General features: G+C 60.3%; 2 protein-coding genes across 28 annotated transcripts in view; both read left to right on the top strand.

The window, feature by feature from the left end:
* The first annotated feature begins 3136 nt into the window (after positions 1–3136).
* SPATA20 (spermatogenesis associated 20) lies at positions 3137–10772 on the top strand. Of its 4 annotated transcripts, none has more exons than XM_053211556.1 (17): positions 3139–3278; positions 3468–3619; positions 4271–4450; positions 4562–4626; positions 4777–4931; positions 5087–5173; positions 5293–5494; positions 5852–5982; positions 6073–6177; positions 6417–6491; positions 6591–6800; positions 6884–7076; positions 7385–7553; positions 7849–8060; positions 9313–9512; positions 10169–10249; positions 10418–10772. In XM_053211556.1, exons 3-17 carry the CDS (start codon positions 4326–4328, stop codon positions 10586–10588), a joined length of 2181 nt encoding a protein of 726 aa, XP_053067531.1. In that variant the 5' UTR covers positions 3139–3278; positions 3468–3619; positions 4271–4325; the 3' UTR covers positions 10589–10772. The 4 variants fall into 4 exon arrangements, with proteins under 4 accessions (XP_026889910.2, XP_053067531.1, XP_053067530.1 ...); XM_053211555.1 differs by having other exon boundaries at positions 3140–3278; positions 5030–5173; XM_027034109.2 differs by lacking the exon at positions 3468–3619 and having other exon boundaries at positions 3137–3278; positions 5030–5173.
* A 4688-nt stretch (positions 10773–15460) lies between these two features.
* CACNA1G (calcium voltage-gated channel subunit alpha1 G) overlaps positions 15461–26086 on the top strand; it is a 61932-nt gene continuing 51306 nt past the window's right edge. For 14 of the 24 annotated variants that reach the window (XM_027034080.2, XM_027034091.2, XM_027034092.2 and 11 more), the window contains exons 1-4: positions 15465–16468; positions 23510–23621; positions 23718–23851; positions 24318–24415. In XM_027034080.2, the coding sequence (XP_026889881.2) occupies positions 16227–16468; positions 23510–23621; positions 23718–23851; positions 24318–24415 (586 nt within the window). In that variant the 5' untranslated portion in view covers positions 15465–16226. Of the gene's footprint in view, positions 16469–23509; positions 23622–23717; positions 23852–24317; positions 24416–26086 lie in introns of all 24 variants that reach the window. The other 10 variants (XM_027034101.2, XM_027034102.2, XM_027034098.2 and 7 more) reach the window with 2 other exon arrangements.

The following is a 26086-nucleotide window of genomic DNA, read 5'->3' as shown; positions in this document are numbered from 1 at the left end:
CCCAACCGCTGATTTGTCCTCAGTGCTCAGAGTCTGGCCCTACAAGGAGTCTGCTACTGAGGGAACATGGCCTTCTATAGGCCAGAAGAAAATTGGGGGGTGGGGGGGGCCGGGGAACAGGATGCTGCTGTCTTTCTTAAGTGGAAGGGGGATACAGAGAAAGGAGCTGCCGGGTTTTGGTTTAGGTTTTGGTGTTTTTTTTAGAGGGAGAGAGGGAGTTCTGCTGTGACTGTTACAGGCGGGATGGACAAGAGCACCTACTAGGAGTCAGACCCCCAGAGTTCAGAACTCTGCTCCAAGATGTGCACTTAATAATAATAGTAATCACTTAGTAATAAGTGGTTATGCTCCCTGACCTTGAGTAAATTACTTAACCTCTCTATGACTCTGTGCCTCCGTTTCCTTACTTGTCAGACGGGAACAAGAATTCCTTCCTTATGAGGTTTGCTCGGCGGCTCCTCCCGGGTCAGTGTCCGTTTGGCCCGGGGCCTACCCCCTTCAGAGACTAACCCTGAGCAGTGAGCCCATCATACCCCTCATTCCTGGTCTTGCCCGGCAGTGCCGAGTCCAGCCCCCATCTGTCTTCTGGCATGTGCACCTACACCTGGGAGGTCTCCATCGTTCTTGGCCACTGTCCCACCTGTCACCCCTTCCCTACCTGCGCCCTCCTCTTCTTCTAAACTGACTCTCCCCGTGGACTTGACTTTCCTCAGGACTCCCAAGGGGTCCTGCTTGACCGCCACCAAGAAGAGATTGGTAGTTTTGTTCCGTGTAGCTATTTCTGGACCGTTTTCCTCCAATGAGAGCCTTCCTTCTTAGAGGCTCAAGCCACTGGGCTGCTGTGCCTCCTCGTTGCCTGGGTCTGTGCCCCACCCCATTCTCACCAGGCTTCAGGCTTGGCTCACAGTCTTCTCATCCAGATCTTGCTTAACCCCGCGTGACTCTATTATTCAGGAGGATGGCCTTGACCTCTCACCCATGGTCACATTTTTGGGCTTGTCATCACCCCAAATTCCTCCCCACTCAAGGCAGGCTTCCTGTTCTCTGATCTTAATCTCATTCCTTGGCATCCACCATACCCTCCGGCTTGCCAACCTCTCTGCCATGACCCCACCTTCAATGTCATCAATCGCCTTCTCTCAACCAAAGCCTGTCCCTTGATATTTGTCATAATCTGCCTCATCCATCTTGAAAGTCTTTCCATCTTTCCCTTCATATCAAACACCCATACTACCTCCCTATGTCTCCTTTCTTTTTTTAAATGTTTATATTTTGAGAGAGAGAGAGCACTAGCTGAGAAAGGGGGAGGGGTACAGAGGATCCAGGCTCTGTGGTGACAGCAGCAAGCCAATGTGGGGCTTGAACTCAGGAACCCTGAGACCATGACCTGAGCCAAAGTCGGAAGCCCCACTGACTGAGCCACCCAGGTGCCCCCCATGTCCCTTCTTTCCTGTCCTCCTAACCCACTTCAGTCGGCTTCTGCCGTCAGCCCCGCCTCACTGGAACACTGTATGCTAAGCCCACCCAATGGCCGCCATGATGCTGAAACCAGTAGGCTTTTTTCAGTCCCATCTTGGTTGGCTTTTCCAGAGTCCGACCATGAAGGTCCTCCCTCCTTGCAACTCTCCGTCCCTTTGCCTTTGGGACACCACCTCTCCTGGGGTTCCCTTGACCTTCTAGTGCTTCTCTTTCACAGGGGCACTCCTGAGTTCCCTGAGCCCGGGCCTGAGCCTGCTTCTCTCTTGCTGCTCCCCAGATGATTCCCTTCCATGCCTGCACTGTCTCCACAATGAACACCCTGATCCCTCCCACCAACCTCTCCTCTGCGTCCCAGAGCCGTGCTGTCTCCACACACGCGTCCCAAGGGCACCTCAAGCGAACATGTCCAAAAGTGACGTCACGAACCCCCACGTGAGCCTCTCAGTGCCCCCTCCTCAGCAAATGGCCTCACCGTCCAGCATAATCCCCCCTCTGCAAACCACTCTTGATGCCTCCCCCTCCCTCACTGCCAAGTTTTAGGATGTTTCCTCCTCTACAGGCCTCAAGACCCTTCTCACTACCTCTGCCTCCACCTGCTGCAGACCTCCGCCATCTCCCCTGGGTCCTGCTACGGCCTCCCAACCAATCCTCCTTCTGCTCCTGCCCCTTTCCAGTCCATTCTCCACTAGGAAGCCAGAGGGACCTTTCCAAAGTGCAGGATCACTCCCCTGACCAAAGCCCTTCAACATCTTTCTTCTTTCATCAGCAACCAGAATTGCTACGCAGACTTCCGGAGTCCCTCCAAGACCTGGATGCTTGCCCGGCAGCCATGCTGGCCTTCCGTAGTTCCTCAACTCTGACTCACCACTATGCCACAGGGCCTTTGCACATGTTCCTCCTGCTTCCCCAGCACTCCCCCCACGCCCTCTCCACACCCCACCTTCTTGTTCCTCCACGGCTGCTACACAGATGTGATTTCCTCAGGGAAGCCCCTCCCACCAGGCCAGGCTCCTTGTTAGTCAGGGCCCTTCTTACAGTGGGTGGTTGTACATTCGTGTGTATGGCTGTCAGATTAGCTTCCGTCTCCTTCAACAGACTGTGAGCAACACAAGGGCAGGAGCCTGGTCTCTCTCCACCCACCGTGGTACCTAAGCAGGGTGCCTGGCAGGCAGCAGGCACTCAATAAATATTGGCAAAATGTAGCGAATGAGACAAGTGTAAAAGTACATGATGGGACACAAAGTTGGCTCGTCGTCGTTATTCAGGGAAGGCTTCTTGGAGTGGGTGGGATTTGGGCAGGCTCTGGAGAGGGAGGGGCAGAGCCAAAGCTCACTGGCCAGGCAGGTCTGGACAAGCCATGCCTTCTGCTGGCGCCTCATTTCTCATTTGTAAAAGGAGCGAAGTTCGACAAAATGACCCGAGGCCCTGGCATCCTCATAACCGCCCATGTTCTCCTCAGGGGGCTTATTCTCCCGCCGGCCGCTGGCTTAGGCCTCGCTGAGTCGGCCCAGTTTTGCACACAGACTTCGGTCCTCCCAAGCCCGGGCGGTCCGGTCTGCAATCCCAAGTTCGGCCACCGGGCGGCGCGCGGAGACCGGCCACGCGGCCGGGAGTCACGGCGAAGACCCGCCTGCGGCTCGGGTGGGTGCCGGGGCCCGCCCCCTCGCAGCCTGCCGCCCTTCCTCCCGGTGCGCAGCGTCCCGGCCTCGGCCGCCAGCAGCCATGCTGGGCGCTCGGACCTGGCTGGGCCGCGGCCTCCTGCTGCCCTGCGCCCGGGCGGGCCTCGCCGCGAGCCCCAGGTACGGGCGGGTGAGCGGGCGGCTGCGGCGAGCGCTGCGCCCGAGGGGCCCCGGGCCGGCTGTCACCGCGCTGGTTCCCTAGTCCCAGCCCCGCCACCCCTACTGCCTCCTCCGGAACTCCGCCGCACCAAGTCTGCGCTCGCGACCTGGTCCGGGCAGTAACGACCTCCTTCCCTCTACTCCTTTCAGTCCCTTCCAGCTGCAGGGCTAGCTCCCTTGGGTCTCTTCAGACACCCCCTCCAGGAAGCCTTCCTTGAACCCCAATGCTGGGCCGAGGATCCTTATGCGGCAGCACCCTGGGCTGATCACAGTCCTCGTGGCTTCAGGAGCCTGTCATTTAGGTCTGCCCCCCCCCCTCGCCCCCCGCGCCCGGGCACCAGGCTCCCAAGCTGAGCCCTATGAGATCTGAGCCAGTTAATGACTTCCTAGGGGTCCTGGGGGTCTGGCCTCATGGAAGTGCCCAGGGCACGGATGTTGAGTGAGACGGTCCTCTGTGTCAATTTTCCCCTCGTTGTCCCTCACTCGGTCTGGTCCCAGATCCGATTATTGCCCTGTCCAGCCACCAAGAGCTTGCAGCCTCCTGCCCAGACCACCAACCCAGGCCTGCCAGAGAGACCCCTCCAGCGCAGCCTCCCTGGGGAGAGGCCCTGTTAGGGGGAAAGAATGGAGGCCGAAGGACCATTCTGTCCATTGTGACTCACCCTGACTTCACAGTCATCAGCCTTCCCACCGCCAGGTCCGAGAGGTTGGGGGAGACTAACCTGGCAGGGAGCCCCCAATGAGCCACCTTTCTTCACCCCCCCCAAGACACAAGGGGGAGCACAAAGGCCACGGTCTCCCCCGTGGTTCAGAAAGGTGGGTTGGGCTGGGAGCAGGGGGTTCCGGGGGGAGGTGCCAGAGGGCAGGGTGGAGTGGAGCGGAGCGGAGCTCTGGGGAAAGCCTAGGAGGGAGTGGGCTGGAAAGCCCTCACTGCACCTGCCTGCCCGTGCCAGGGGTAGCTCCTCCCGGGACAAGGACCGAAGTGTGACGGTCAGCAGTTCAGGGCCCATGCCCGCTGGAGGGAAGGGAAGCCGGACCAACTGCTCCCCATCCACACCCCAGAAGGTCCCCAACCGCCTGATCAATGAGAAGTCACCGTACCTCCTGCAGCATGCCTACAACCCTGTGGACTGGTGAGTAGCCCTGATGTCCTTGCCCTGGGGCAGCTGGGCCCTTGGCCCCTCCTACACCTCCTCCCCCACACCCGGGGGCCAGTGAGTGATGCCCAGCCCTGCCCGCCCTAGGTACCCCTGGGGACAGGAAGCCTTCGACAAGGCCAGGAAAGAAAACAAGCCAATTTTCCTTTCAGGTAACACAGCCACCTTCCCTGGGATGGGAGGAAGGGAGCAGTAGTGGATGGGGGCAGGGGCAGAAGGGTCCTCTGGGCCTTCGGCCTCCCAGGAAATCTCTAGCCAGTCACTGGATGCCCCCCGCCCGGCCCACCATGTTCCCGTTCCAGTGGGGTACTCCACCTGCCACTGGTGCCACATGATGGAGGAAGAGTCCTTCCAGAATGAGGAGATCGGTCGCCTGCTCAGTGAGGACTTTGTCAGCGTGAAAGTGGACCGGGAGGAGCGGCCAGATGTGGACAAGGTGTATATGACCTTCGTACAAGTGAGTAGTGTGTCCACGTATCGGGCGGTGGGGGGGGGGGGGGGTTGGTCCCCGCATGGGGGGGGCCACTCCCCTCACCCCCGCCCTCTCTCTGCTAGGCCACCAGCAGTGGTGGGGGCTGGCCCATGAACGTGTGGTTGACTCCCAACCTCCAGCCCTTTGTGGGGGGCACCTACTTTCCCCTTGAGGATGGCTTGACCCGAGTTGGCTTCCGCACGGTGTTGCTGAGGATACGGGAGCAGGTGGGTATATGCCCCCTGGGGAGGGGAGAAGGGTGAGGACTGGGGGCAAGGACAAGGAAACAAGAGCCCCCCCGCCCCCACCGCATGCTGACCTCCAGGTCTGCCCCTGCCTCCCACAGTGGAAACAGAACAAGAACACCCTGCTAGAGAACAGCCAACGTGTCACCGCAGCCCTACTGGCCCGCTCAGAGATCAGCATGGGTGACCGCCAGCTTCCACCCTCCGGTGCCACCATGAACAGCCGCTGCTTCCAGCAGCTGGACGAGGGCTATGACGAGGAGTACGGGGGCTTCGCCGAGGCCCCCAAGTTCCCCACGCCGGGTCAGTGTCCCCTTCATGCCTGCCCCATCCCCATCCCAGCTTTCTGATCCCTGTCCTGGTCAACAGCTTCTGACCTCTGGCTTGGTCACTAGCCTCCTGCTCTCCTGACTGGCCAGTGACCTCCTTACCCCAGCCTGGCACTAGCTACCTAGCGTAGACCTAACTTCTGGTCTCCGCAGCAACGCCGGGACGCTGGCCTGGGTAATGATCTTCGGTCGTCTGTGCTGATCGCTGACTCCCTAACCTGCAGTCTGTCCAGGGAGACGGCCTGTTGAGTGCACTCCCAACCCCTGCCTGGCCCGATCTCTGCCCTCTGCGTCCCCCATTCTCTCACCCAAGTGCACTTGGTGCCCACAGTGATCCTGAGCTTCCTGTTCTCCTACTGGCTCAGCCATCGACTCACCCAGGATGGCTCTCGGGCCCAGCAGATGGCCTTGCACACCCTGAAGATGATGGCTAACGGGGGCATCCGAGACCACGTGGGACAGGTGAGGGGGATTAGGCATTCCCGGGAGGGGGCAGGGGGGTGGAGGCAGAGGCTGGGCTTGGCCACCAGCCCCGTGTCCTGCCTGGCACAGGGCTTCCACCGCTACTCCACGGACCGCCAGTGGCACATCCCCCACTTCGAGAAGATGCTGTACGACCAGGCGCAGCTCGCAGTGGCCTATTCACAGGCCTTCCAGGTGACCCCTGAACCCAGCCCAGAGCAAAGACACCTAGCCTGTCGACCTACCCCCGGCTGCCCCTCTTAGTCAAGGGCTTTCTTGGGGACTTGTGGCTCCGCCTCAACTTCATTCTTAATTCCCTCCCCTGTGCCCAGGCTCCCTCCCGGGCCCTCTTGGGATGATGTTGGCTGTCCCCTCTGTACCCAGGCAGGCGGTGGCCTGGTACTCTGTTTACAGTCTGCTTCCTCCCCACTCAGATCTCTGGTGACGAGTTCTACTCCGATGTTGCCAGAGGCATCCTGCAGTACGTGGCTCGGAACCTGAGTCATCGGGTGTGTGTCCACTGAGGCAGGCGGGCCTGGCTGCGGGAGGGCTTGGGGGCCCCCCGTTGCCCTGAAGGCCGGGGCCAGCCAAATCTTCTCTCCCCACAGTCTGGAGGCTTCTGCAGCGCAGAGGACGCAGACTCGCCCCCAGAGCGGGGCATGCAGCCCAAAGAGGGTGCCTTCTACGTGTGGACGGTCAAAGAGGTCCAGCAGCTACTTTCTGAGCCTGTGCCGGGTGCCACGGAGCCCCTGACCTCGGGCCAGCTCCTCATGAAGCATTACGGGCTCACGGAGGCGGGCAACATCAGCCCCAGTCAGGTGAGGACGCTTGAGGATGGGGAAGGGGTCCTGAAGCCAGGCGGGTGAGGGGGACTCCCTCTCACAGGGGCCGTTTTCCTCAGGACCCCAAGGGGGAGCTGCACGGCCGGAATGTGCTGACTGTCCGCTATTCGCTGGAACTGACCGCTGCCCGCTTCGGCCTGGACGTGGAGGCCGTGCGGACCTTGCTCAATACGGGGCTGGAGAAGCTCTTCCAGGCCCGGAAACATCGGCCGAGGCCGCACCTGGACAGCAAGATGCTGGCTTCCTGGAACGGTGGGGCGGCCGTGCCTGAGGCCGGGTCCCATTTACAGATTTACCCTCTACGAGGGCCCCTTCTGTGTGCCAGGCACCTGCTAGAAATCAGGTCTCCCTGTATCCTGTTTCTGATCCTCAGTTTACAAATGAGTGAACTGAGGCTTGGAGAGCTTAAGTGACCCACCCGACGTCACACACAGGGGCCGGGAGCGCTTACCCATTCACCCCATTGCTCCAGAGAGGCCAGGGCTCGGGGGGGTCAGGGTGGGCATACCTGGAAGGCGCCCCCCCAGCTTCTCACAGCCACCAGTGTTTCCTCCCTCCAGGACTGATGGTGTCTGGGTTCGCTGTGACTGGGGCTGTCCTGGGCCTGGAGAGGCTGATCAACTATGCCACCAATGGTGCCAAGTTCCTGAAGCGGCATATGTTTGACGTGGCCAGCGGCCGCCTCATGCGGACATGCTATGCAGGCTCCGGGGGAACCGTGGAGCACAGGTCGGGGGCCGGGCAGCCTGGGAAGGCTTGTCTCCCTGGGCACCCCAGGCCTGTCTCTGCCCCTCTCCCCTACCTCCTGTTAGGCCCCAACCCCGACTCTGCCATCTGCTCGCCGTGAGCTCTGAGCTTCCCCGGGCCCAGTTACTCATCCAGAAAATGGGCTAATGGTACCCAACAAAGAGGTAGATTCTGAGGGTTAAGCGAAAGGATGCGGCAAAGGGCCTCCTCTGGGAAAGCCTCTCTCTCCCTGGGCCTGCCTGTAGCCTCTTCCCTAATGTCTGTCCCCCCCACCCAGCAACCCGCCCTGCTGGGGCTTCCTGGAGGACTATGCCTTCGTAGTGCGGGGCCTACTGGACCTGTACGAGGCCTCGCAGGAGAGCTCGTGGCTCGAGTGGGCTCTGAGGCTGCAAGATGCCCAGGACAGGCTCTTCTGGGACTCCCAAGGTGGCGGCTACTTCTGCAGCGAGGCTGAGCTGGGGGCTGGTCTGCCCCTGCGTCTGAAAGACGGTCAGTGGTGGGCTTGGAGCTGGTCTGGACCCGGTAAGGGCTTGGCTCTCCCTGTGGGAGGCATCAGCGCAGTGTGGTCATAAGGAGCCTGCGTGGGTTCCACCGCTAACTGACTTTGGGTTGGTCTCATTAAATTCCAGAGCGTTGGTTTCTCGATATGTGAAACAGCCAACATTGGTACTCGCGGGGTGGCGAAAGAGATGAATTTGGCCATTATGCGAACACGCTTGGCAGCAATGACTGCCGTGCTTGGGATTCATATATCACACGAGGCCCGCTCGGTCCCTACCCTCACGAAGTACAAGAGCGTGGCCCCGGGGAAACAACTAGTCAACAGTAATAATAACACGAAAGTGTACATGCAGATGGGTGGTTGCAATGAGAGTGCCATAAAGGAGTAGGTGCCTGGCCCCTTCCTCTTCAGGAGCGCTCTCCGTCACCGGACATGTCTGTTAACGGTCTGCTCTCTCCCCCACCCGACCCAAGTGTAAGTGTCCTGAGAGCAAGGCCTTGCCTTTTGTCGCTACATGCCCAGGGTCTAGTGCACGTCTGGCAGATTGTAGGTCCTCCGTCAATGTCAGCTGACGTCAACGTTAGTCCCCAAAGGGACCTGGGGAGAGAACAGCGGTGGGGCCTGACTCAGCTCCGGGGAGGTCAGATCAAACCTGGAACAGGTGTCGTTGAGCCAAGGGCTATGGGAGGCCAGGAGGGTCGAGGCGGAGGCGGGGTGTGCCCACGTGGGCAAAGCTGGGTCCCTGCAAGGTCTTACAGGCGTGACGAGTAGTGGACGTCTCTGGAGGGCTTTAAGTGGGTCGTGATCGGCTCCGGTTAGGTCTAGGAACGTCATTCTGACTGAAAATGGAGGAGGGACCTTCAGAAGGGGGCAGGGGAAACAGGGTGACCAGGTAGGAAACCTGTCAGCAGGATTCAGTCCCACAGGGGCTGGCAAAGGCTTCGGACGAGCCGGAAGTATGAGATGGGGAGAAATGATAGGATTCAGGTCTACTCCGGCTGCAGGCCCGGTGAACTTGGGTGGGTGGGGGGGTGGGAATTAGAAGTGGGGAGTGAGTGAGAGAGAGGGAGGGAGAGGCAAGGGTGACAGCACTCTGGCTTGAACAGCTCGGGGGGTGGGGGTGGGGGCTGGGTTGGGTAGACTCTTCTGCATCCCGTCCCTGTCCCCCGCCACTCTGGCCACAGTCTCGGGACCCAGTGACCTTCCCTCACCGCCGCCACCCCCCACTGCCCCCTGCAGACCAGGATGGCGCGGAGCCCAGTGCCAACTCCGTCTCGGCCCACAACCTGCTTCGGCTGCATGGCTTTACGGGCCACAAAGACTGGATGGACAAGTGTGTGAGCCTGTTGACCGCCTTCTCTGAGCGCCTGCGCCGTGTGCCTGTGGCCTTGCCCGAGATGGTCCGCGCCCTCTCAGCCCATCAGCAGACCCTCAAGCAGGTGTGTGTGTGTGGGGGGCAAGGGCGTTTGCGTTGGGACCCTGAGTGGGGGGGCATCTGGGGCTGCCGTGGGGGACAGGGGCATGGGGTGGGGCTCCTGGAGCTGTCCCCCCAGAGCTCAGGTCTGTGAGCGTGCGGCCATCTATGAGTACATGTGCAGGTGTCTCCAGGGGCATATCTATACGAGCTGCTTTAGGCAGCGGAGGTATCTGAGCGAGTGTGCATCTGAGGAGCCAGGCCTCTGGCAAGGGAGCGCCTCTGTGCCTGCCTGTTACTGGGTCTCTCAGAGTAGGGAGGGCAAGAAGCAGGGGCTCTGAACACTGAGCGTTCACCAGTAAATGTTTGCCTGTCTGCACGTGTATGCCCCGGGTTCAGGTCTGCCGGCTTATATTTGCACGTTTGCCTGTATATCTCTGCCTGTGTGTGTGTGTGTGTGTGTGTGTGCGCGCTCATGTGTGTACGTACGTGTTCCCACATGCCCAGCAGTGACTCCCTGAGGCAGCCTCCCAGCAGCGGGTCTGGAGGATGCTGAGCTGAGTCCCCATTCCTTCCTTCCCAGGGATGTAGTGTGGGGTGGAGGGAGGATGGGGAAACCGTGGTAGGTGTGGATCCAGCTCCCTGCACCTGACCCTGGAGTTGCCTTTCTGTTCCGGCCAGATCGTGATCTGTGGAGACCCCCAGGCCAAGGACACCAAGGCTCTGTTGCAGTGTGTCCACTCCATCTACATTCCTAACAAGGTTCGAGACTGTGAGCCCGGCCCCACCCTCCAGCTCCCTTGTCTGCCACCCCCATGCGGCTCTCCAATGATCCCCTCTTCTGTAGGCCTGGGAGAGGAAGCCCACCAGTGGGCCCTGCCAGTGTCCCAGCGCCCCCCTGGGTGACCGTCTACTCTGCTGCTATCACAGGTGCTGATCTTGGCCAACGGGGACCCCTCCAGCTTCCTGTCCCGTCAGCTGCCCTTCCTGAGTACCCTGCAACGGCTAGAAGACCGGGCCACGGCCTACGTGTGTGAGAATCAAGCCTGCTCAATGCCCATCACGGAGCCCTGTGAGTTACGAAAACTGCTACATCAGTGACTGCCTCGCCCTCCTTGGGCTGGGGCAGAGCTTCCCAGCTGATCAGAGACTCAGGCCTGGCAGGGCCCTGCACACCCTGCGGCCATCCCCGGGCACCCTGTCACCGGATGCCCTCGGACATCCTCACTGGCCCGCCATGGGCCCCCACTCACCCTGGAATAAACCTAACGGCATCCTGCGGTAATCTCAGGGCCTCAGCCTTGCTTGGGAGAGAGGGGCCTCCGGCTGACCCCTTTGCCTTCTCGAATTCCTTCTTCACCTCTAGAGGTCACCAGGCTGACGCCGCCCCGTCCATGGTCATTGCAGCTTGAATGAAACTGAGGGCAGGGGGCCTGTGATGATCACCAGGGGTGGGGTTGGGGTGTGGACTTGTCCTGGAGGGGAAAGGCTAGTCCTTGCCCTCAGTGGGGTTAAGAAAGGGGCCTGCTCTCCTCTTCCCATTGTCTCCTGTTTTAAGCTGGGGCAGTGGTAGAGGATGCTTCACATGAGCGTTTATTTTTCAAGGAAGGGTAACATTTGCATATTCTCTGGCACATCATGGGAGCTAAGAACCAGGGATGGTCATTTTGGGGGTGTCCACCCAGCCCCCAGCCTTACCAGGATGGAGGCCTCCCTGCAGGAGGTCATACTGTCCCTGCCCCTGCTTTCACACAAACCAGTCTGGGGAGAGTTCTCCTTCATTTGGAACATCCATTGGGTTGGAAGTCATTCTCCAAATCGGGTTCCTTCCTGCTGCAGGGAAAGCTGGTACTTTTCTGTGGCCTCCTCCTGTCCTTTCTGTGTTGGGAGATGATCACAAGTCCTGTCCTTGGCTTCTACATCTTCACAGACCCCAGAAACCCCATCTAGCTTCCGCCGCGGGGAAGGTACTGGGAAGCATGCTTTGGGAAGGGCAGGTGCAGCGGGATGAGGCTGACAGGCGGGGGTGGGAGGAGCTTCTCCCTCCCCACACCCTTCAGGGGTCTGCTGAGCCTGGGCACTGTCGCAGCCCCAGAGCCACCCAGTACAGACAGCCAGAAGAGGCTGTTGGAGGCGAGACTGGAGTGGGGCCACTGTTTGTGCGGATGTCAGCAGTGGGGAGGAGTGGGAGATCGGACTGTCACTGCAAGGTCTGCACATGGTCACACACAGCCACACATGCTCAGTGGGACCAGGGTCAGCTTTGGCTGGGCAGCTTTTGGTGGTGCAAGCCACCTTGGCCCATCTGGAGGGGATTAGGGCTCTGGCCAACAAGGTCAGCTGGCCCTTTTCTGGCTAAAGCCTGCTCAGTGTTGGCCAGGAAGTCTGAGGACTGGGCCAGTGGAGCCGGGTCTGGGGGGGGGGGGTGGTTGGGCAGTGAGGAGGGAGGATGGAGTGTGGTGAAGCACAGGTGGCCTTTTTGGCAGCCCCAGCCCTGGCTCTGGAAAGTCTGGGCAGTTTGCAAAACCCTCTGCGTCCGTCTCATTGACCCATACGAATGAGGCAGTGAGGCAGGTACCTTTGGCCTTCGATGGTTAGATATTCAAGGCCCAGGGAGGGTAACAGATGGACCTGCGACCACTCATCACATCTGGTTCTTTCTGGGGCCTTCAGGGTACAGTAAAAACTGCTGAACCTTCCTCTTCCTCCAGGAGGTGCAGGCACAGTTGTGAAAGGAGGTGCATTTGGTGTTTCCTACCAGCCTTCACTCTGCTCTGTGTGTCCTCAGTTCCCTTCCCCTGATACCAGGCATGTGCTTGAGAAAGGGATCCTGTAACAGGTTCAAAGGAAGGAGTTAGGGCCTTAAAGGGTTAGGGCTCCTGGGAGAGCTAGCGTTTTCTGACTAGGACAAAGCTGAACGTAAGTCTTGCTCAGATACGGGATTTTTAAAGTCTGCAGCCTAGCTGGCCCCTCATGCGTCCGCTCCTCGCTCAGCCAGCAGGGGCTGTTCTGGAGGAGCTGTGGGCCAGTGCCATTGGAGACAGGACCTCCCAGTTTGAGAAGTCACTGAAATAATGTCATCTCCCCAAGCCTCAGTTTTCTTATCCAAAAAATGGGACGACCTCCACCCAACTGCCAAGGCTGTGAGGTGACTACATGGAATGATGTGTCATCGCTGAGCAGAGCATGTCAGAGATGGGAAGATTATCTCAGTTCCTGAGGGAGCCAGCCAGGCTGTGAAGGAGGTGTAAGGGGGAGACGGTTGGAGGGGGCTGGCGGGGCTGGCAGAGCAGGTGTGAAGGCTCTCCCTCAAACCCAGAGGACATCTTAGACACACTTAGGCCTAACTTCTTTGTTAGGAAACTGAGGCCCAAGGAAAGGAATTTCTTGTCCCTCTCATTCTCCTCCCTGCCTAAGGTTATTCATCTAATAAAGATTTATTAAGTACCTACTATGTGCCAAACATGGGACCAGGCTCTGGTGAGCAAAATGGACATAAAGTCTTGCCCGAGGGAACATAGAGCCTAGAGAGGGGTTTCATTACTACAAACGTAAACCTATAATCCGAGTCTGGGTGAAGCCTTTGAGGCTCCAGATTCTTGTCTAGCTCTGCACTGTGTCCTCAGCACCTTGACACTTAGTAAGCACTACAATACTTGCTGAAAAGGCCATTCTGAGGAGGTGATGGTGGAGCTGAGACTTGGAAGGTAGGAGTTAAAGAGGGTTTCACCCTTTTTTTTTGCCTTCTCTGTAGGTCTTGCCTCCCTTCTCCCCCTACCCACTCAGGCTAAGAGAGCATCTGAGGCGGGGTCCCCTGGTGCCCCCACCCAGGGATCAGGATGCTTTAGGGGGCAGGTCACCCCAGGTCCCAAGGCCAGAGAGGTAAATGTGTCTGCCCCACACCCTGCCATCTTCCTGGGTATGCTCTAGAATAGAGCTCAGCCCAGAGACAGGGGTGGCCTGGATGATGAATGGAGGTGTGGGACCTGCTGACCACCAGGAAATTTGACCATTGGGCTGGGCAAGCCTCTCTGGGCTCATTGTACCCTCTGCAAAGAGGGGATGATTAAAGTCCCTACGTCCTGGTGCCAGCCCTGGGGCTTCTTGACGCTGTGGGGGAAGGGCAGGCCGACCAGGCAGACTGCGGACCTGCGGGAGGGATGAAGGTGTCAGACACGTGAAGTGAACCATAAATAGGCCCCTCTCCCAGAAGACCGCTGAGAGTTCAAGCCTGGCGCGGCACACGCGGAATGAGAGCAGACTCCCGCCAGGAGGGAAAGGCACTTAAGGGATCTGCTCATTAGCATGCAATGCAAATGAGCTCGGCCTCATTTACACAACTCGGTGCCCGGATTTGGCGAAAGGGCAACCCGAGAGGCTGCAACCCCTCGGCGCCTCCCCACTGCACTCGCTGCAGCCCGCCCTCGAGGGGGCTGAGACACCCACCCCGGGCGGCCGGAGGCACGCGGGGGCTGCTCGGGTGGCTCGGGGGGGGGGGGGGAGGGGGGCGGGGATGGGAGATCATCCGGTCCACGCCTCTGCCTCTCCGCAGTGGCGTCAGCGCCCCGAAGTCTCGGGACCCAGCACTGACTGACCTTCTTGGTCCCGCCGCCGTATCCACCTTCCCAGAGGTGGGGAAGTGCTTTCCGGACGTCTAATGCTCGACGCCCTCTCCGCCCCACCTCGCTCCAGCGCCCAGCGCTCCCGCGGCGCTCTGCACCCGGGCACCTACAGCCTTTTGGGGCGGCGCTGGCGGTGAGAGGGAGCAGGAGCTGACTGAGCCCGGGGACTCGCGAAGGTGGGGCGGGGCGAGGTTCCCGGGGCACACGAGCGTGTGCGCGAGTGGAGAGCTGCAGACACTCGAGGACCCGCTCCCCCGGTAGCAGAGGTGTGCGAGAGCAGCTACGAGAAGCTCCTGTCCTGCGGCTGCCTTCCCAGCCGTACTGGAACTCGAGAGGGAAAAACTGAGACACGGGGTGGGAGGTTGGTAAGACCTTGCAGGCCAAGAGCCAGCAAAGCCCAGCTCCGTGCTTCCACTGCCTCCTACACACCCGAGGCCCCCGCGGGTCCCTTCGAGGGAGCTTCTCTCTGCTCCTCAGCTGATCTTGGGGACCTGGACTCTGGGACTGGCTTGACCTGTTTGGGGCCACGTGTTCGAGCTCGAAGCCCCTGCGAGAGATCCACGGCCTCCAAAGGATCCCTAGGGGCAGAGAGGAGGAAGCTCAGGAGTGTTGACCTGAGGTCAGGGTCGGCGGCTTAGCGTTAGAAGGTCAGGGTCAACGTCGCAGAAGTGGACCTGGGAGAGGGGTCTACATAAGGAGGTTGGTGGAAACCACGCCCAGACCTTGCTTGCCCCGGACTTTCCTAGGCTCCGCCTGTTTCTCCAAGCCTGAAGCCCCTACCCCCGGGACATCCTACTTTGCTCCTCCCCTTCTTCAGTCGCGCTCCCGGGCTCGACTCCAGGGTAGGCGATTAATCCGGTGGACACCCAGGGTTTCGCTCTGGGGACCCTGGTCACCACCCACAGCCCCGGCCGCCAGCCTCTCTTCTGCCCAGGTCCGCCCAGAGCTGGGCCCCGCCCTCCGGCTGCGGTCCAATTCAGGGGTCTTGGACAAAGGATGCCCCGGGGCCCGCAGCGCTATCCCGGGACCCGGAGCCGAATACTCTGATTCCCCGGGGCTCCCTCCAGGGGAGTCCCAGAGACCCCAGCGGCCAATAGGAAAATGGGTTCGGTCTGGGTAGCCGTCTAATTGGCTCTGGCCTTCGGGAGCGGACCCAGGGGCAAGGGGAGGGGAGAGGGGCGGTCCTGGGCTTCAGGGTGGGAACCGGATTCCAGCTGTGGTTCTCTCCCCCGGCGCCCCCGCCCGCACTGCCACGGCGGCCCGCCAATGGGCGCAGGGCTCGGGGCCGGCGGCGCGCAGCGATTGGCTGCGAGGCTGGCTGGGGAGAGGCGGGGCCGAGGCTTGAAGTTGGAGTGAGGGATCCAGCTGTGGTGTGCGCCGGGCTCCTCGCGGCCGCTTTCGCTCGCTCGCTCCGCGTCTCGGCCGGAGGAGGAGGCAGTGGCGCCGGCGACAGCTACGGCAGCGGCAGCCACCGCGGCGGCTGCGGCGGCGGCATCTCCGCCTCCACCCCCGCCCGGGACGGCCCCCCACCGTCTCCCCGCCCCTCCCGGACCGGGAGCCCGCCGCGGGGCGGAGGAAGGAGCCGCCCCCCACCCCCTTCAAACCCACCCCCAAAGAGATCCCACTTCCCCTCCCCCCGCCGCCGCTGGCGCGGAGCCGGGACGATGCTGACCCCTTAGATCCTGCTCCAGCTGCGCCGCAGGAAGAGGGGGCGCCCCTCCCCCGTACCCCCTGTTCTCCGACCCCCTTCTCTCTCCCCCTCTCCCGGCCGCTTCGCCGAAGGTAGCGCCGAATCGGGCGACTGGAGCCTGGGCGCGAAGCGAAGAAGCCGGAACAAAGTGAGGGGGAGCCGGCCGGCTGGCCCGGGGGGCCCCAGGAGCCCTGGGGAAGCGGGACTCGCGCCGGGCGGGGCTTCCCTGCGACCCGGCGCCCCGCGGGCAGCATGCCCCTGCGGGCAGGGGGAGCTGGGCTGAACTGGCCCTCCCGGGGGCTCAGCCTGCGCCCTAGAGCCCCCCACATGCGCCCCCGCCGGGGCCCCCCGGTTGCGTGAGGACACCTCCTCTGAGGGGCGCCGCTCGCCCCTCTCGAGACCGCCCGGGGCCCCGGCTGGCCAGAGGATGGACGAGGAGGAGGATGGAGCGGGCACCGAGGAGTCAGGACAGCCCCGGAGCTTCATGCGGCTCAACGACCTGTCGGGGCCCGGGGGCCGGCCGGGGCCGGGGTCGACGGAAAAGGACCCGGGCAGCGCGGACTCCGAGGCGGAGGGGCTGCCGTACCCGGCGCTGGCCCCGGTGGTTTTCTTCTACTTGAGCCAGGACAGCCGCCCGCGGAGCTGGTGTCTCCGCACGGTCTGTAACCCATATCCTCCAGGGCACGACGGCCGGGTTGGGGGGTCCGCAGGGGGGCGGGCCGAGCCGCCGGAGGGGACCGAAAGCCAGGTGAGTCGGAGAAGTGAGCCTGGAAGGTGGGCAGACGAGAGTGGGGGGGGGGGGCGCTGCTCAGGGAGGGAGGGGGCTTCAGAGTGGGAGCGGAGCCGCGAGCAGGTTTGGCTGATACCCCAGACGAGCCCCACCTCGGTACACACACCTCAGTCCTCCTTGGGGGGTTGGGATCCAGGCCAGGAAAAGAGAGGAGACGTGCCCCGCCGGTTTGTAGCTGGATGCTCTCCAGATGTGGGCAGGGGAGGGTCGTCATCCTCCAGATGTGGGAAGCTTCGGGAGCCTGGGAGCTCTACTCCGCCCGCCGCCCGTTAGCGAGCTGGGTTTGGTTTCCGACTTTGGGGGGTGGGGTGGGGAGGAAGCTGCGGGGACGGGGGAGGGGGACTGCAATCTCCTGGGTTTCCCTCCTGCCCGCCCCCCCCCCTCCACCGGCTTCAAAGTTTGAGGTGGATTCTAGGGTCTGATCCCCACCCCCAACCCGGTCCTTGAGGCTGAGGTTTTTACTGACCCAGAGGGAGATGTTGGGGGGGGGGGCGGGGACCGGGTCCTAACTCCCCCACCCCCACCCGCGGGTTGGAGGCACAACAAGGAGATTCCGGCGGCGGCTGATGTCAGGGGCGCAGAATGAGAACAAGATGTGGTGAAGGGGAAGCTGTCTGCCCCCAGAGCCGGAGTAGAGACCCTTTCAGCTGGAGCCCAGTGCCCGGAGTGCCTCCTTTCTCCCCAATTCTTTATTCAGTGCGGGGTGCTTAAGGGTGGGTTGGGGAGTTTTGTGCTAGATTTTTTCTTGTAGAGGGAAAGACTGTGGCCAGTGCTTTGGCAAGCGGGGGATGGGATTGAACGGGTCCAAGTTACCCTTTCACAAACACAGAGTGCTCCCGCCTGAGGGCAGAGCAGGTATGGGAGACCGCAGCCCTCCAAGAAAGTATTAGGGAAACCGCGAGCCTGTGAGCCGGTCGGCTAAGGAAGACTCGGGTCCAGCACCCCGGAGGGTCTGCTCCTTGGCTGGGTGTGTGGAATGCAATCCCCACATTTCAGGGAGATAGACTTAGCACTGCCCCCTGTTCTCTGCCTGGTCTGGGGTGGCATGGGAGACCCCAACCCCCCTGCCCCCCTGGCCTCTTCTCCTCAGCTCCTAGCACAAAGCGCTGCTTGACTACTGCCGGGTTCCAGGCTCCGGGTGGGTCCCGTCACTGCCGGAAGGAAAGGGGAGGGGGGGGGTGTGCTGCCATCCCAGGTCTTGACAGCTTCTCCTGACTCCTTCCTCCCGGCTCAGAGGCTCTTTTGCACCAGGGTGGGGGACCTCAGTTTTCCCTTGTAACCCCTGAGAGCCCAACCGGGACTCTGCTTTGGGGAAGGTGTGTGTGTGTGGGGGGGGGGGGGAGCCTGGTGCCGCCTCATTCTGCAGTTCGGCTGCCTCTAGTGCGCAAAGCAGGGATGTGAGCTTGGGTCCCCCCCCCAACCCCCATCCTCTACACCCCGCGGGTCTTTAGGAAGCCCCCCTCGTGACAGCCTCTCTCCATTGCTTGCCCCTTCTTCTTTTTTCTCTGAGCTGCCAAAGAGAGAGGTAGGAGGTCTCAGAGAGCTCTGACTCCTCCCCTACCCCCGAGGCCCCTTTCTCCATGGCAGAGAGGGACCTGGGGAACAAATGTCTCTGAGAGGATGAGCTCAGCACATCCTTCCTCTCGACCCCTCACCACCTGCCCTCTCCAGAATGGGGAGTGAAAGCACCATTCCCTTCTCCTGGGGGTCCAGGGGAGATAGTGAGACCTTGTCTCCCCTCTTCCTCTAAAACATCCAGACCTCTGGGCCAGCATCTCCCCACCTGCCCTACCTCTAGGTGCTAGTGGATGGTCTGGGTGCAGATTCCTTCCTTGAGGGGCTCCGGGAGGGAGCAAGTGGAGAGGGCTGGAAGGAGGGAAGAGAGGTGGGACCCCAGGGCTCGTCTTGGGGATGGAAAAGCAGGCCTACGCCTGGGGTGGTGGGAGTCTGGGGTGTGGGGCATTGGCATCACTGGGTCTAGACAAGTCGCTAAGCCTGGGTTGGCTGAGGATGGGCTGAGAGAACAGTGTCTTGGCAAGGGAACTGCCTAAGCCGTGCCCCACCAATCCCATCACACCTGAGTGTCAAGGGAAGCCTGTCTTTTCATGGCCGGGGGGGTGGGGGCGGTGGGCTCTGAGCTGACTCCTGGACCTCAGGCTTTCCCTTCTCTCTTTTTGGTGTCAGTGCACCTCCGCCTGACTCCACAAGGTCCTCTGCACCTCTGAGTCTGAGGGACATAGGGGCACCTCCCCCACTATCTGAAGCCAGTTCCACTTTTGTTGGCATTCTTCTCAGCCCCTCCTTTTTGAGCCTCTTGAGGACACCAGGTTTCCTAGAGAGGAGATTTAGACCCAGGTAGGAAGGTGTGTGTGTGTGTGTGTGTGTGTGTGTGTGTGTGTGTTGGGGGGAGGGGAGGGCAGCAAAAGGAAGAGAGGCTCAGAAGTGCACGTGCTGGGAAGACCAGGGGTACTCACATCAGAAGGGCCCCCTCCTCCCCAGTTATAGGGGAGCGTGTTGGACTTTCCAGTGTGTGTTTCTTGAAGTGTGAGGGAGTGTGGCGCCCCTCCCGGAAAGGAGATCCTGAGCATTCCCTCTCCGGCTGTTGTGTCACATCTGGAAGTTTGTGTAGGAGTTTCTCCAAGCTCAGAGCCCAGCACAGCTTTTTCTCATTTGGAAATCACAGGCTGGCATTTGGGATGCCGAGAGGGGGAGTGGGAGGGGGGCCAGAGGGGGAGAAGGGAGTCTGCCAGGAGTAGGGGAAGGAGAAGGGGGAGGCCCGAAAGGCAGGAGCCCTAATGGCTTCCAGAAGTGAGTGTGAGTGTGTGACTGCATCACTGTGTGTGTGTGTCTGAGTGTGTGTGTCTGGAGGGGAGGGGGCACCGGGAATTTCTGGAGTTTTCCTTGCCACTGTCCCAGTGCCCCAAGTTTGCCTGTGTCTCTTACCTTCGGGAGAAGTCTCCCTTTTGGTCCTCAGAGGAAATGGGAGGGGGGTGTTCTTCCTGTCTCCTCACCAATTCCCTCGTCTCATTTTAAAACTCCAGACTCTCCAGAGGGGTTCTGGGTAGGAAGGTTGAGGCTGGGGAATGGGACAGGACTGGGGAGGGCAGAGCATCCACGAGCACTCCTTCCGCCCCAGGCCCACCTTCCTTCCGGGTCACACACCCATTCTACTCCACAGAACTGTTGGGGGACTCCCCATCACCCATGGTGCCAGCTGGAGCCATTCCTGGGATTACCCCCACCACTCAACCCCCCCTCACCCCTCGCCTGCTCCCGCCCCAGCCCTCACCCCACCCTGCCTGCCTCAGCCAGGGTGGCGACAGACACAACTACTCACACGTGTGTGTGCGCGCGCGCGCGCACACACACACACACACACACACACACACACACACAGTCACAGACATTTGAATCAGATTTCTGGCCTATTTCCCCTTCCAAAGATTCCAACAGGCCGGCTCTCTCTTGTGTCTCTGGGTCTTCACGTCTCTGTCTCTGGGTGGGGCCGGCTGCCTTTCTTTGGGCTTCAGTTTTCAGTTCAGCTGGAAACCTCTCTCCCTGCACGCCCACAGGCTGGAGCGCAGGAGACCACTGGGGAACAGGCTGTGGGAGTGGGGGCTTGGCTGGAGGGAATCCCCCTTTCGGCCTGCCCAGTGCCAGCCACATGGCCGAACCCCCGTCTCCCACCCTACCCCCTGGGAGTGCCGTTTCCCATAGACGCCAGCCTCTCATAGGGTGGACCAGACTGGGATCCCACCTTCCCAACTCATACTGGGAGGCCAGGATTCCTGGGTCCAGGCCCGTCTCCTCCTCAGTGCTGCGCAGTCTCAGATTTCCAGGCCCCAGTTGGGAAGGGGGGCAGCTGGAGGGCCTGCTTCCCTTCTCAGTCACACCCGGGCCCCCACGTGCCCCTGGAGGTGCCCCCCCTCCTCCCTCCTCTACCCACCCCCCTCTCCCTTACAGCTGCCAGGCTAGGCAAGGGCACTAGATAAAGCCCCACGGAGAGGACTCAGTTGGGCAGATAACATGCTCCAGTTCTCCCTCCTGGAGGAGGAGGGATGGAAGTGTGTTTCCTCGCCCTGCCATTTCCTTTTTCTCTGCTTTTGATGGTGGGCTGTGGGGAGAAGAAAGCCTCCCCTCTCCTACCCACCTCCCCCTTTGGGATCCACTCCAGCCCGGACAGTCACCATAGCAACAGTAGACATGTGACCGCACAGGTCTCTCATAGTCACTATGGCAACCAGTGTCCCCCGTTCCCTTGGTTGCCATGGGGATTTGTCACATGGTTTCCCCCCAACCTGATAACCTGTGGGTCCTCCTGCTTTCCCTTCCCTGCATGAGGACAAGACAGCAGTCTGGCTAAGGGGAGTTCATGGGTGAGGGGTCCCTTTTAGTTGCCATAGCAACAAATCCACACCACCTGGTGACACATCCTCCCGTTGTTATGGCAACAGAGGAACATCACACAGTGACATAAGGCCATGTTCCCAAGGAAACAAGCCCTACCCTGAGAAGGGTGAAAGACCCCCATCCCCACTGATTACTTCCCAGTTCAGACTGTCCCAAATTTCCCCCTGCTTTGGTGTCTTCCCTTGTCCGTTTACATTTCCCTGAAGGGAAAGGGGAAGGTAGAGAGCAGACAGGATGTACCTGGGAGTAAAGCTAAATTGCCAGGGGGGGTTTCTGTGGTTAAGAGCTGGAGATGGGGTTATTTGGAGGTAGAACCTAGCTATAAGAGGCCCCAGTGTGAGCATGTGTAAGGTGGGGACAGGAGTCCCAGCTCCTCTGTGGTGTCACTTCTGCCCCTCACTCCCCCCACGCCCACCCCAAGTTATCAATTTATCACTGTTGAGGCAGACAAGGCAGGAAAACATGAATGGGGAGATACACCCGGTTTCTAAGCAGGGAGATTGATTGCTTGCTTGCTTGCTTGCTTGATTGATTCATTCATTCATTTTCCCAATGCATTGACCATCGACTACGGGACAGGCACTAGTGTAAGCTTCGTACGAGCTGTAAAATCAGAGTGTGCCTGCCTCAGCAAGGGAGACAAGACTAGTGCACAGATGGCTTGGTGGAGTCACTGCCATTGGAGGGGTCCAAACAGGTGTTCCAGGAGCTTTTCCCAACGGAACTACCCACATTCCCCCTTGTGGAGGTAACTGCTCAAATGGGTCCCTTTCTGTGGAGGACAGGAGGGGGTAGCTCGGGGCGGGCAGACCGGTTCTTGAAGGTAATTGTGTCCTGCTCTTTCCCGATAATCACCCTCAGAGAGCTCCCTCCCTATCCTCCTTTTTCCAAGGTGACCCCTGGCTGACCCCATTCTGGGGAGAGATCCATTGGGCTCAGGCTCCACTCTGGAAAACAGCTCCATGGAAACAGAGCACTCTTTATTTACCTCGTCCATCTACTTACCCCAAAAACCTAGAACTATTTTTTTTTTTTTTTACTCTTATTCTTGTGAGGAGGAGGTGGAGGCAGGGGAAACTGTAGTGCCTCTGCCCACGTGGGTGCCTGTCAGTGGGCAGGGATGTGAAGGCAAACCGCCTGGGTGGCAGAGGAGGCCTGGGAGGGGGATTGAGGGCATGGCGGGCCGTTGCAGAGTGGGGTGGCCTGAGCCTCAAGATGGAGATGGGGAGCGGTGGCTGGGACCAGCTGGGAGGAAAGCCCTAGGGTTCCCTGACAGAGCCTTCTCACTCCAGAAGTGGGGCCCTGACAGGAAGATTCCACCTGCTGTAGGCCCTTTGCGCCCCATCGTCTGGCTTCGTGGGTCATGCCATGGGCCGCCATGACACTCTCCTCACCTCCAGCCCCGAGGCCCCTCCTCTGCCCAGTCTCCACTCTCTCCTCCTTTCTAGCCTCTTTGTTTCCCCCACTCTGCATTGTCTTTGAGAAGAATAGGATGCTGGCTCACTTCTTTGTCAGTCCGGTGTCCAGAACCTTCTAAGGTCCAGAAGCCGCTTTGTACATCCTCCTGTTGATGGGCTGGAAGTGAGTCCCTTAATAAAACCCACTATGTGGAAAAGACTCAGGGCCTGTGTGTGCAGGGTACGTTCTACTCTGTGTGGGCTGGGGACTTCTGTCTAGCACAGGGCCTGATGTGGAGTGGGTCCTCGTTACTTAAATGCGTGAGTGTGTTTGGAGGTGTCCGAGGGCTTCGGGGGGCCAGGGGGCTGGTGGGTGGTGGGAGAGGCAGGCTGAGGCCGTGTCGTGGTGAAGGACCCTGTTGTTTAGTTCCGCCTGTCTGTCTGGTGCCAGGACAGCCCTGACCCCTCCCCCACAGGCCTGGGCAACTATGGAAACAAGTCTCCCAGATGGGGGACTTGGACACCTCAGTCTCATCCTGGCTTCTCCCGTGACCTTCAGCACATGACTTTGGCCCTCTGGGCCTCCAGGTGCTTGGGTTCTGGGGAAGGAAATGGTCTACCCCCGCTACCTCACGGGGCTGTTGCGAGCCTCAGATGTGGCATGGCGTGAAGGTGCTTGGTAAACTGTAAGGCAGGCATAATCCGACTTTAGGTTTGTGTCACACATTCACATACATTATCTCATTTGCTTCTCACATCTTCCCTGTGAGGTAGGGAGAATAGGATTCAGATTCAGCAGCACACTCTCAGTGTCTGGCATTTCCACAAGCTCGATCGATTTTATCCCCCGAGTGGCTTGTGCAAATAGTCAGGGTATTTGTGGCTTTTCCTACTGCACCGCCGAGGAATCTGGGTCCAGTGGGGTGACGGCCAAGGTGGGCCTGGACCTGGGGTCAGTCAGACATGTGAGCCGGGGTCCTCCCTTCGCACCTGGCTCCACCTCAGATTGGGGGGGTGGGGGTCGTGGAGCGGGAGGCGCAAGGGCAGGTGCGGGGCACGAGGCGCGGGCACGGCTCCAGCCCCGGCCAGCTGTTTCCTTGACTGCCTGGATACCTGGTTTGAGCGCATCAGCATGTTGGTTATCCTTCTCAACTGTGTGACCCTGGGCATGTTCCGGCCATGTGAGGACATCGCCTGTGACTCGCAGCGTTGCCGGATCCTGCAGGTGAGTGTGTGTGCGTGGGGCAGGCGGGGGCGGGGGGGGGGGAGGGGGTTTCCCCTCCTCCTTCTCAGTTTCCAAAACCTCTTGTCCCCACGTCAGGCCTTCGATGACTTCATCTTTGCCTTCTTCGCCGTGGAGATGGTGGTGAAGATGGTGGCCTTGGGCATCTTCGGGAAAAAGTGTTACCTGGGAGACACTTGGAACCGGCTTGATTTCTTCATCGTCATTGCAGGGTGAGGGCCTGGGCTGGAGGTGGGAGAGCAATGACCAGGATCAGCCCCGACCCCAGGGCCAGGGTTCTAGGCCCCAGCACGGCCCCCACCCCCGGCCCCTGCCCAGCCCACTTACAACGATGCTTTCTCCTTGGCTGTCCACTAAGGGTCCGAGGCTGTCCGGACCCTCGAGCCTGGACGGTCCTGGTGGGCGAGACCGTGCCTGTGACACTCGAGCCTGTACTTCTGAATTCCATGGCCCCTGAATCCGTCCCCTCCTCTGTTTATTCTCTGATGGGGAGCTGTCCTTGGCTTGGGGGTGGCCTTGCCCCCAGACAGAGAGCCGGCTCTTCAGGGCCCCTTGGTGGAGGTGGGGGAGGGGTCAGAGGCTGTGCTGCCCCACCGCAGCAGGATTCCTCATTGACCTCTTTTGACCCCCACGGCGGCCTCAGACTCAAAGGGCCTCCCTTTGGGCCCCTCCCTGCAGGATGCTGGAGTATTCGCTGGACCTTCAGAACGTCAGCTTCTCAGCTGTCAGGACAGTCCGTGTGCTGCGACCGCTCAGGGCCATTAACCGGGTGCCCAGTGAGTGACCCCTTGGCCCTCAGCCCCTGCACAGGGAGCCCCAAGAGGAAATATGGAACCCCCAGACCCCACCCCTACCTTCTGACCACTCATAGGCCTGGCGTTCTGAGGCAGACCTCATCAGAGAAGGGCTCGGGATGGGGGTGGGGGAACCAGGGCCCCTGGAGCCGAATGGAGCCCCCACACCTGGCTGTGGCACTGGGAGAGTTAGCGGGAAAGACCCTCCCCCTTGTTTCAGACTGATTTGGGGTCAGTCTCAGAAATGTCTCAGATGACCCCTCCCTTCAGCTAAAAGATCACTCCCTGCAGCGGAAGGGGGGTGGAGAGTGGGAATGAGGAGAGGCCGGTAGGCCAGGAGGAGTGGGGACAAAGTGTAATGGCCTTTCCTAGCCAGAACGGCCTCTCACGCAGTCTGGTTCTCATTGGTGAGCCCACACTGGCCACACCGAGCATGACTTCTCTCAAAGCAAGGCCACTCCATGTCTCATGCTCCGCCTGTGTCCCCTTCCTCCTTCCCACTCCCTTCCAACCCACTGCCGCAACTGACTGCCGGGACCATTATCTAAATTAAACCGCATTGGTTTCCCGAGCCAGCCAAGCTTTGGCAGCCCTAGCTCCCCCTACATCCTGCCACCCCCCCCCCCCATTCTTACTCAGGCCCCCTATGCAACTCCCCAACCTACACAAGCTGCAAATGGTCTCCACTGCAGTTCCAGAAATGAGGGGTAGGGGCATGTTTGGGGGTTTCTGTGCCTGATGTAGCAGCAGCCCCCTGTGCGGTGCGGTGCGTGCGTGTGTGCGTGCGCATGTGCGCGTGCGTGTGTGTGTGTGTGTGTGTGTATGAGATGCGGCTGCTTTCGGGTGGGCAGAGCTGCTCGGTGTGCTGGGGTGTTAGTGTTAACGGAAGTTCTGGACGAGGGACAGGCTATCACCCCCGCTCCCACCCCAGGTGATGGCTGGCAGATTTATAGGCCGCTGTCTAACCACCGGTGTAATTCCCTTAATGCAAACCCTGAGGAATTGATCTCAGTTGGAGCACAGAGGAGCCGAAGGAGGATGGGGCTGGAGGGCTGGGGGCGGGGGGTGGTGGTGGTGGTGAGGGACTGAGTGAGAAGTCCGGGCCAGAATGGCTGGGCAGGGCGGCTGCAGTCACCAAGAGGGTTAATTGGCTGCTGCTTAGAAGCTTTTTCCCTGGAGGGGCAGGGGGCCACGAGTGGCACTTTGGGGGTCAAACCGGTCATTGTGCTTAACAAGGGCTTAATGGCCCGGGGGTTGGTTCAGACCATGTGGGGGTGGTCCCAGACCTGGAATGGGGAGGGAGGGCAGTATCTCCAACAAGGCTTGTTGGGGCACAGCTGTGGTGGCTGTTCCTGCAGAGGGACTTGTTAATTGATGGCCACTTGGAAAGATGGCCTTGTGTCTCCTCGCGTCCCGATGTGGGGATCTGTATCAAGCAGAGAATGGACTAGGGGCAGGGGGCTCAGAACCATGGTGAAGCTCGGGGGCATCTGGACTCCTGCTGAAGGGATGGCTCTCAGAGTGAGAGCCTGTCAGCTGATGTCCCTCCTGGAGTTCCCTGCCTCAGTTTCCCCAGTGACTACAGTGGTGATAACTTAGAAAGGTCAGGTGACTGTGTTGGGTGAGAGAAGGAAGTAGGAGAAGAGTGTGTGT

Source organism: Acinonyx jubatus, chromosome E1 (assembly GCF_027475565.1).
Source record: "Acinonyx jubatus isolate Ajub_Pintada_27869175 chromosome E1, VMU_Ajub_asm_v1.0, whole genome shotgun sequence".
Taxonomy (NCBI): Eukaryota; Metazoa; Chordata; class Mammalia; order Carnivora; family Felidae; genus Acinonyx; species Acinonyx jubatus.
This window is presented reverse-complemented; position numbering and strand designations above follow the sequence as displayed.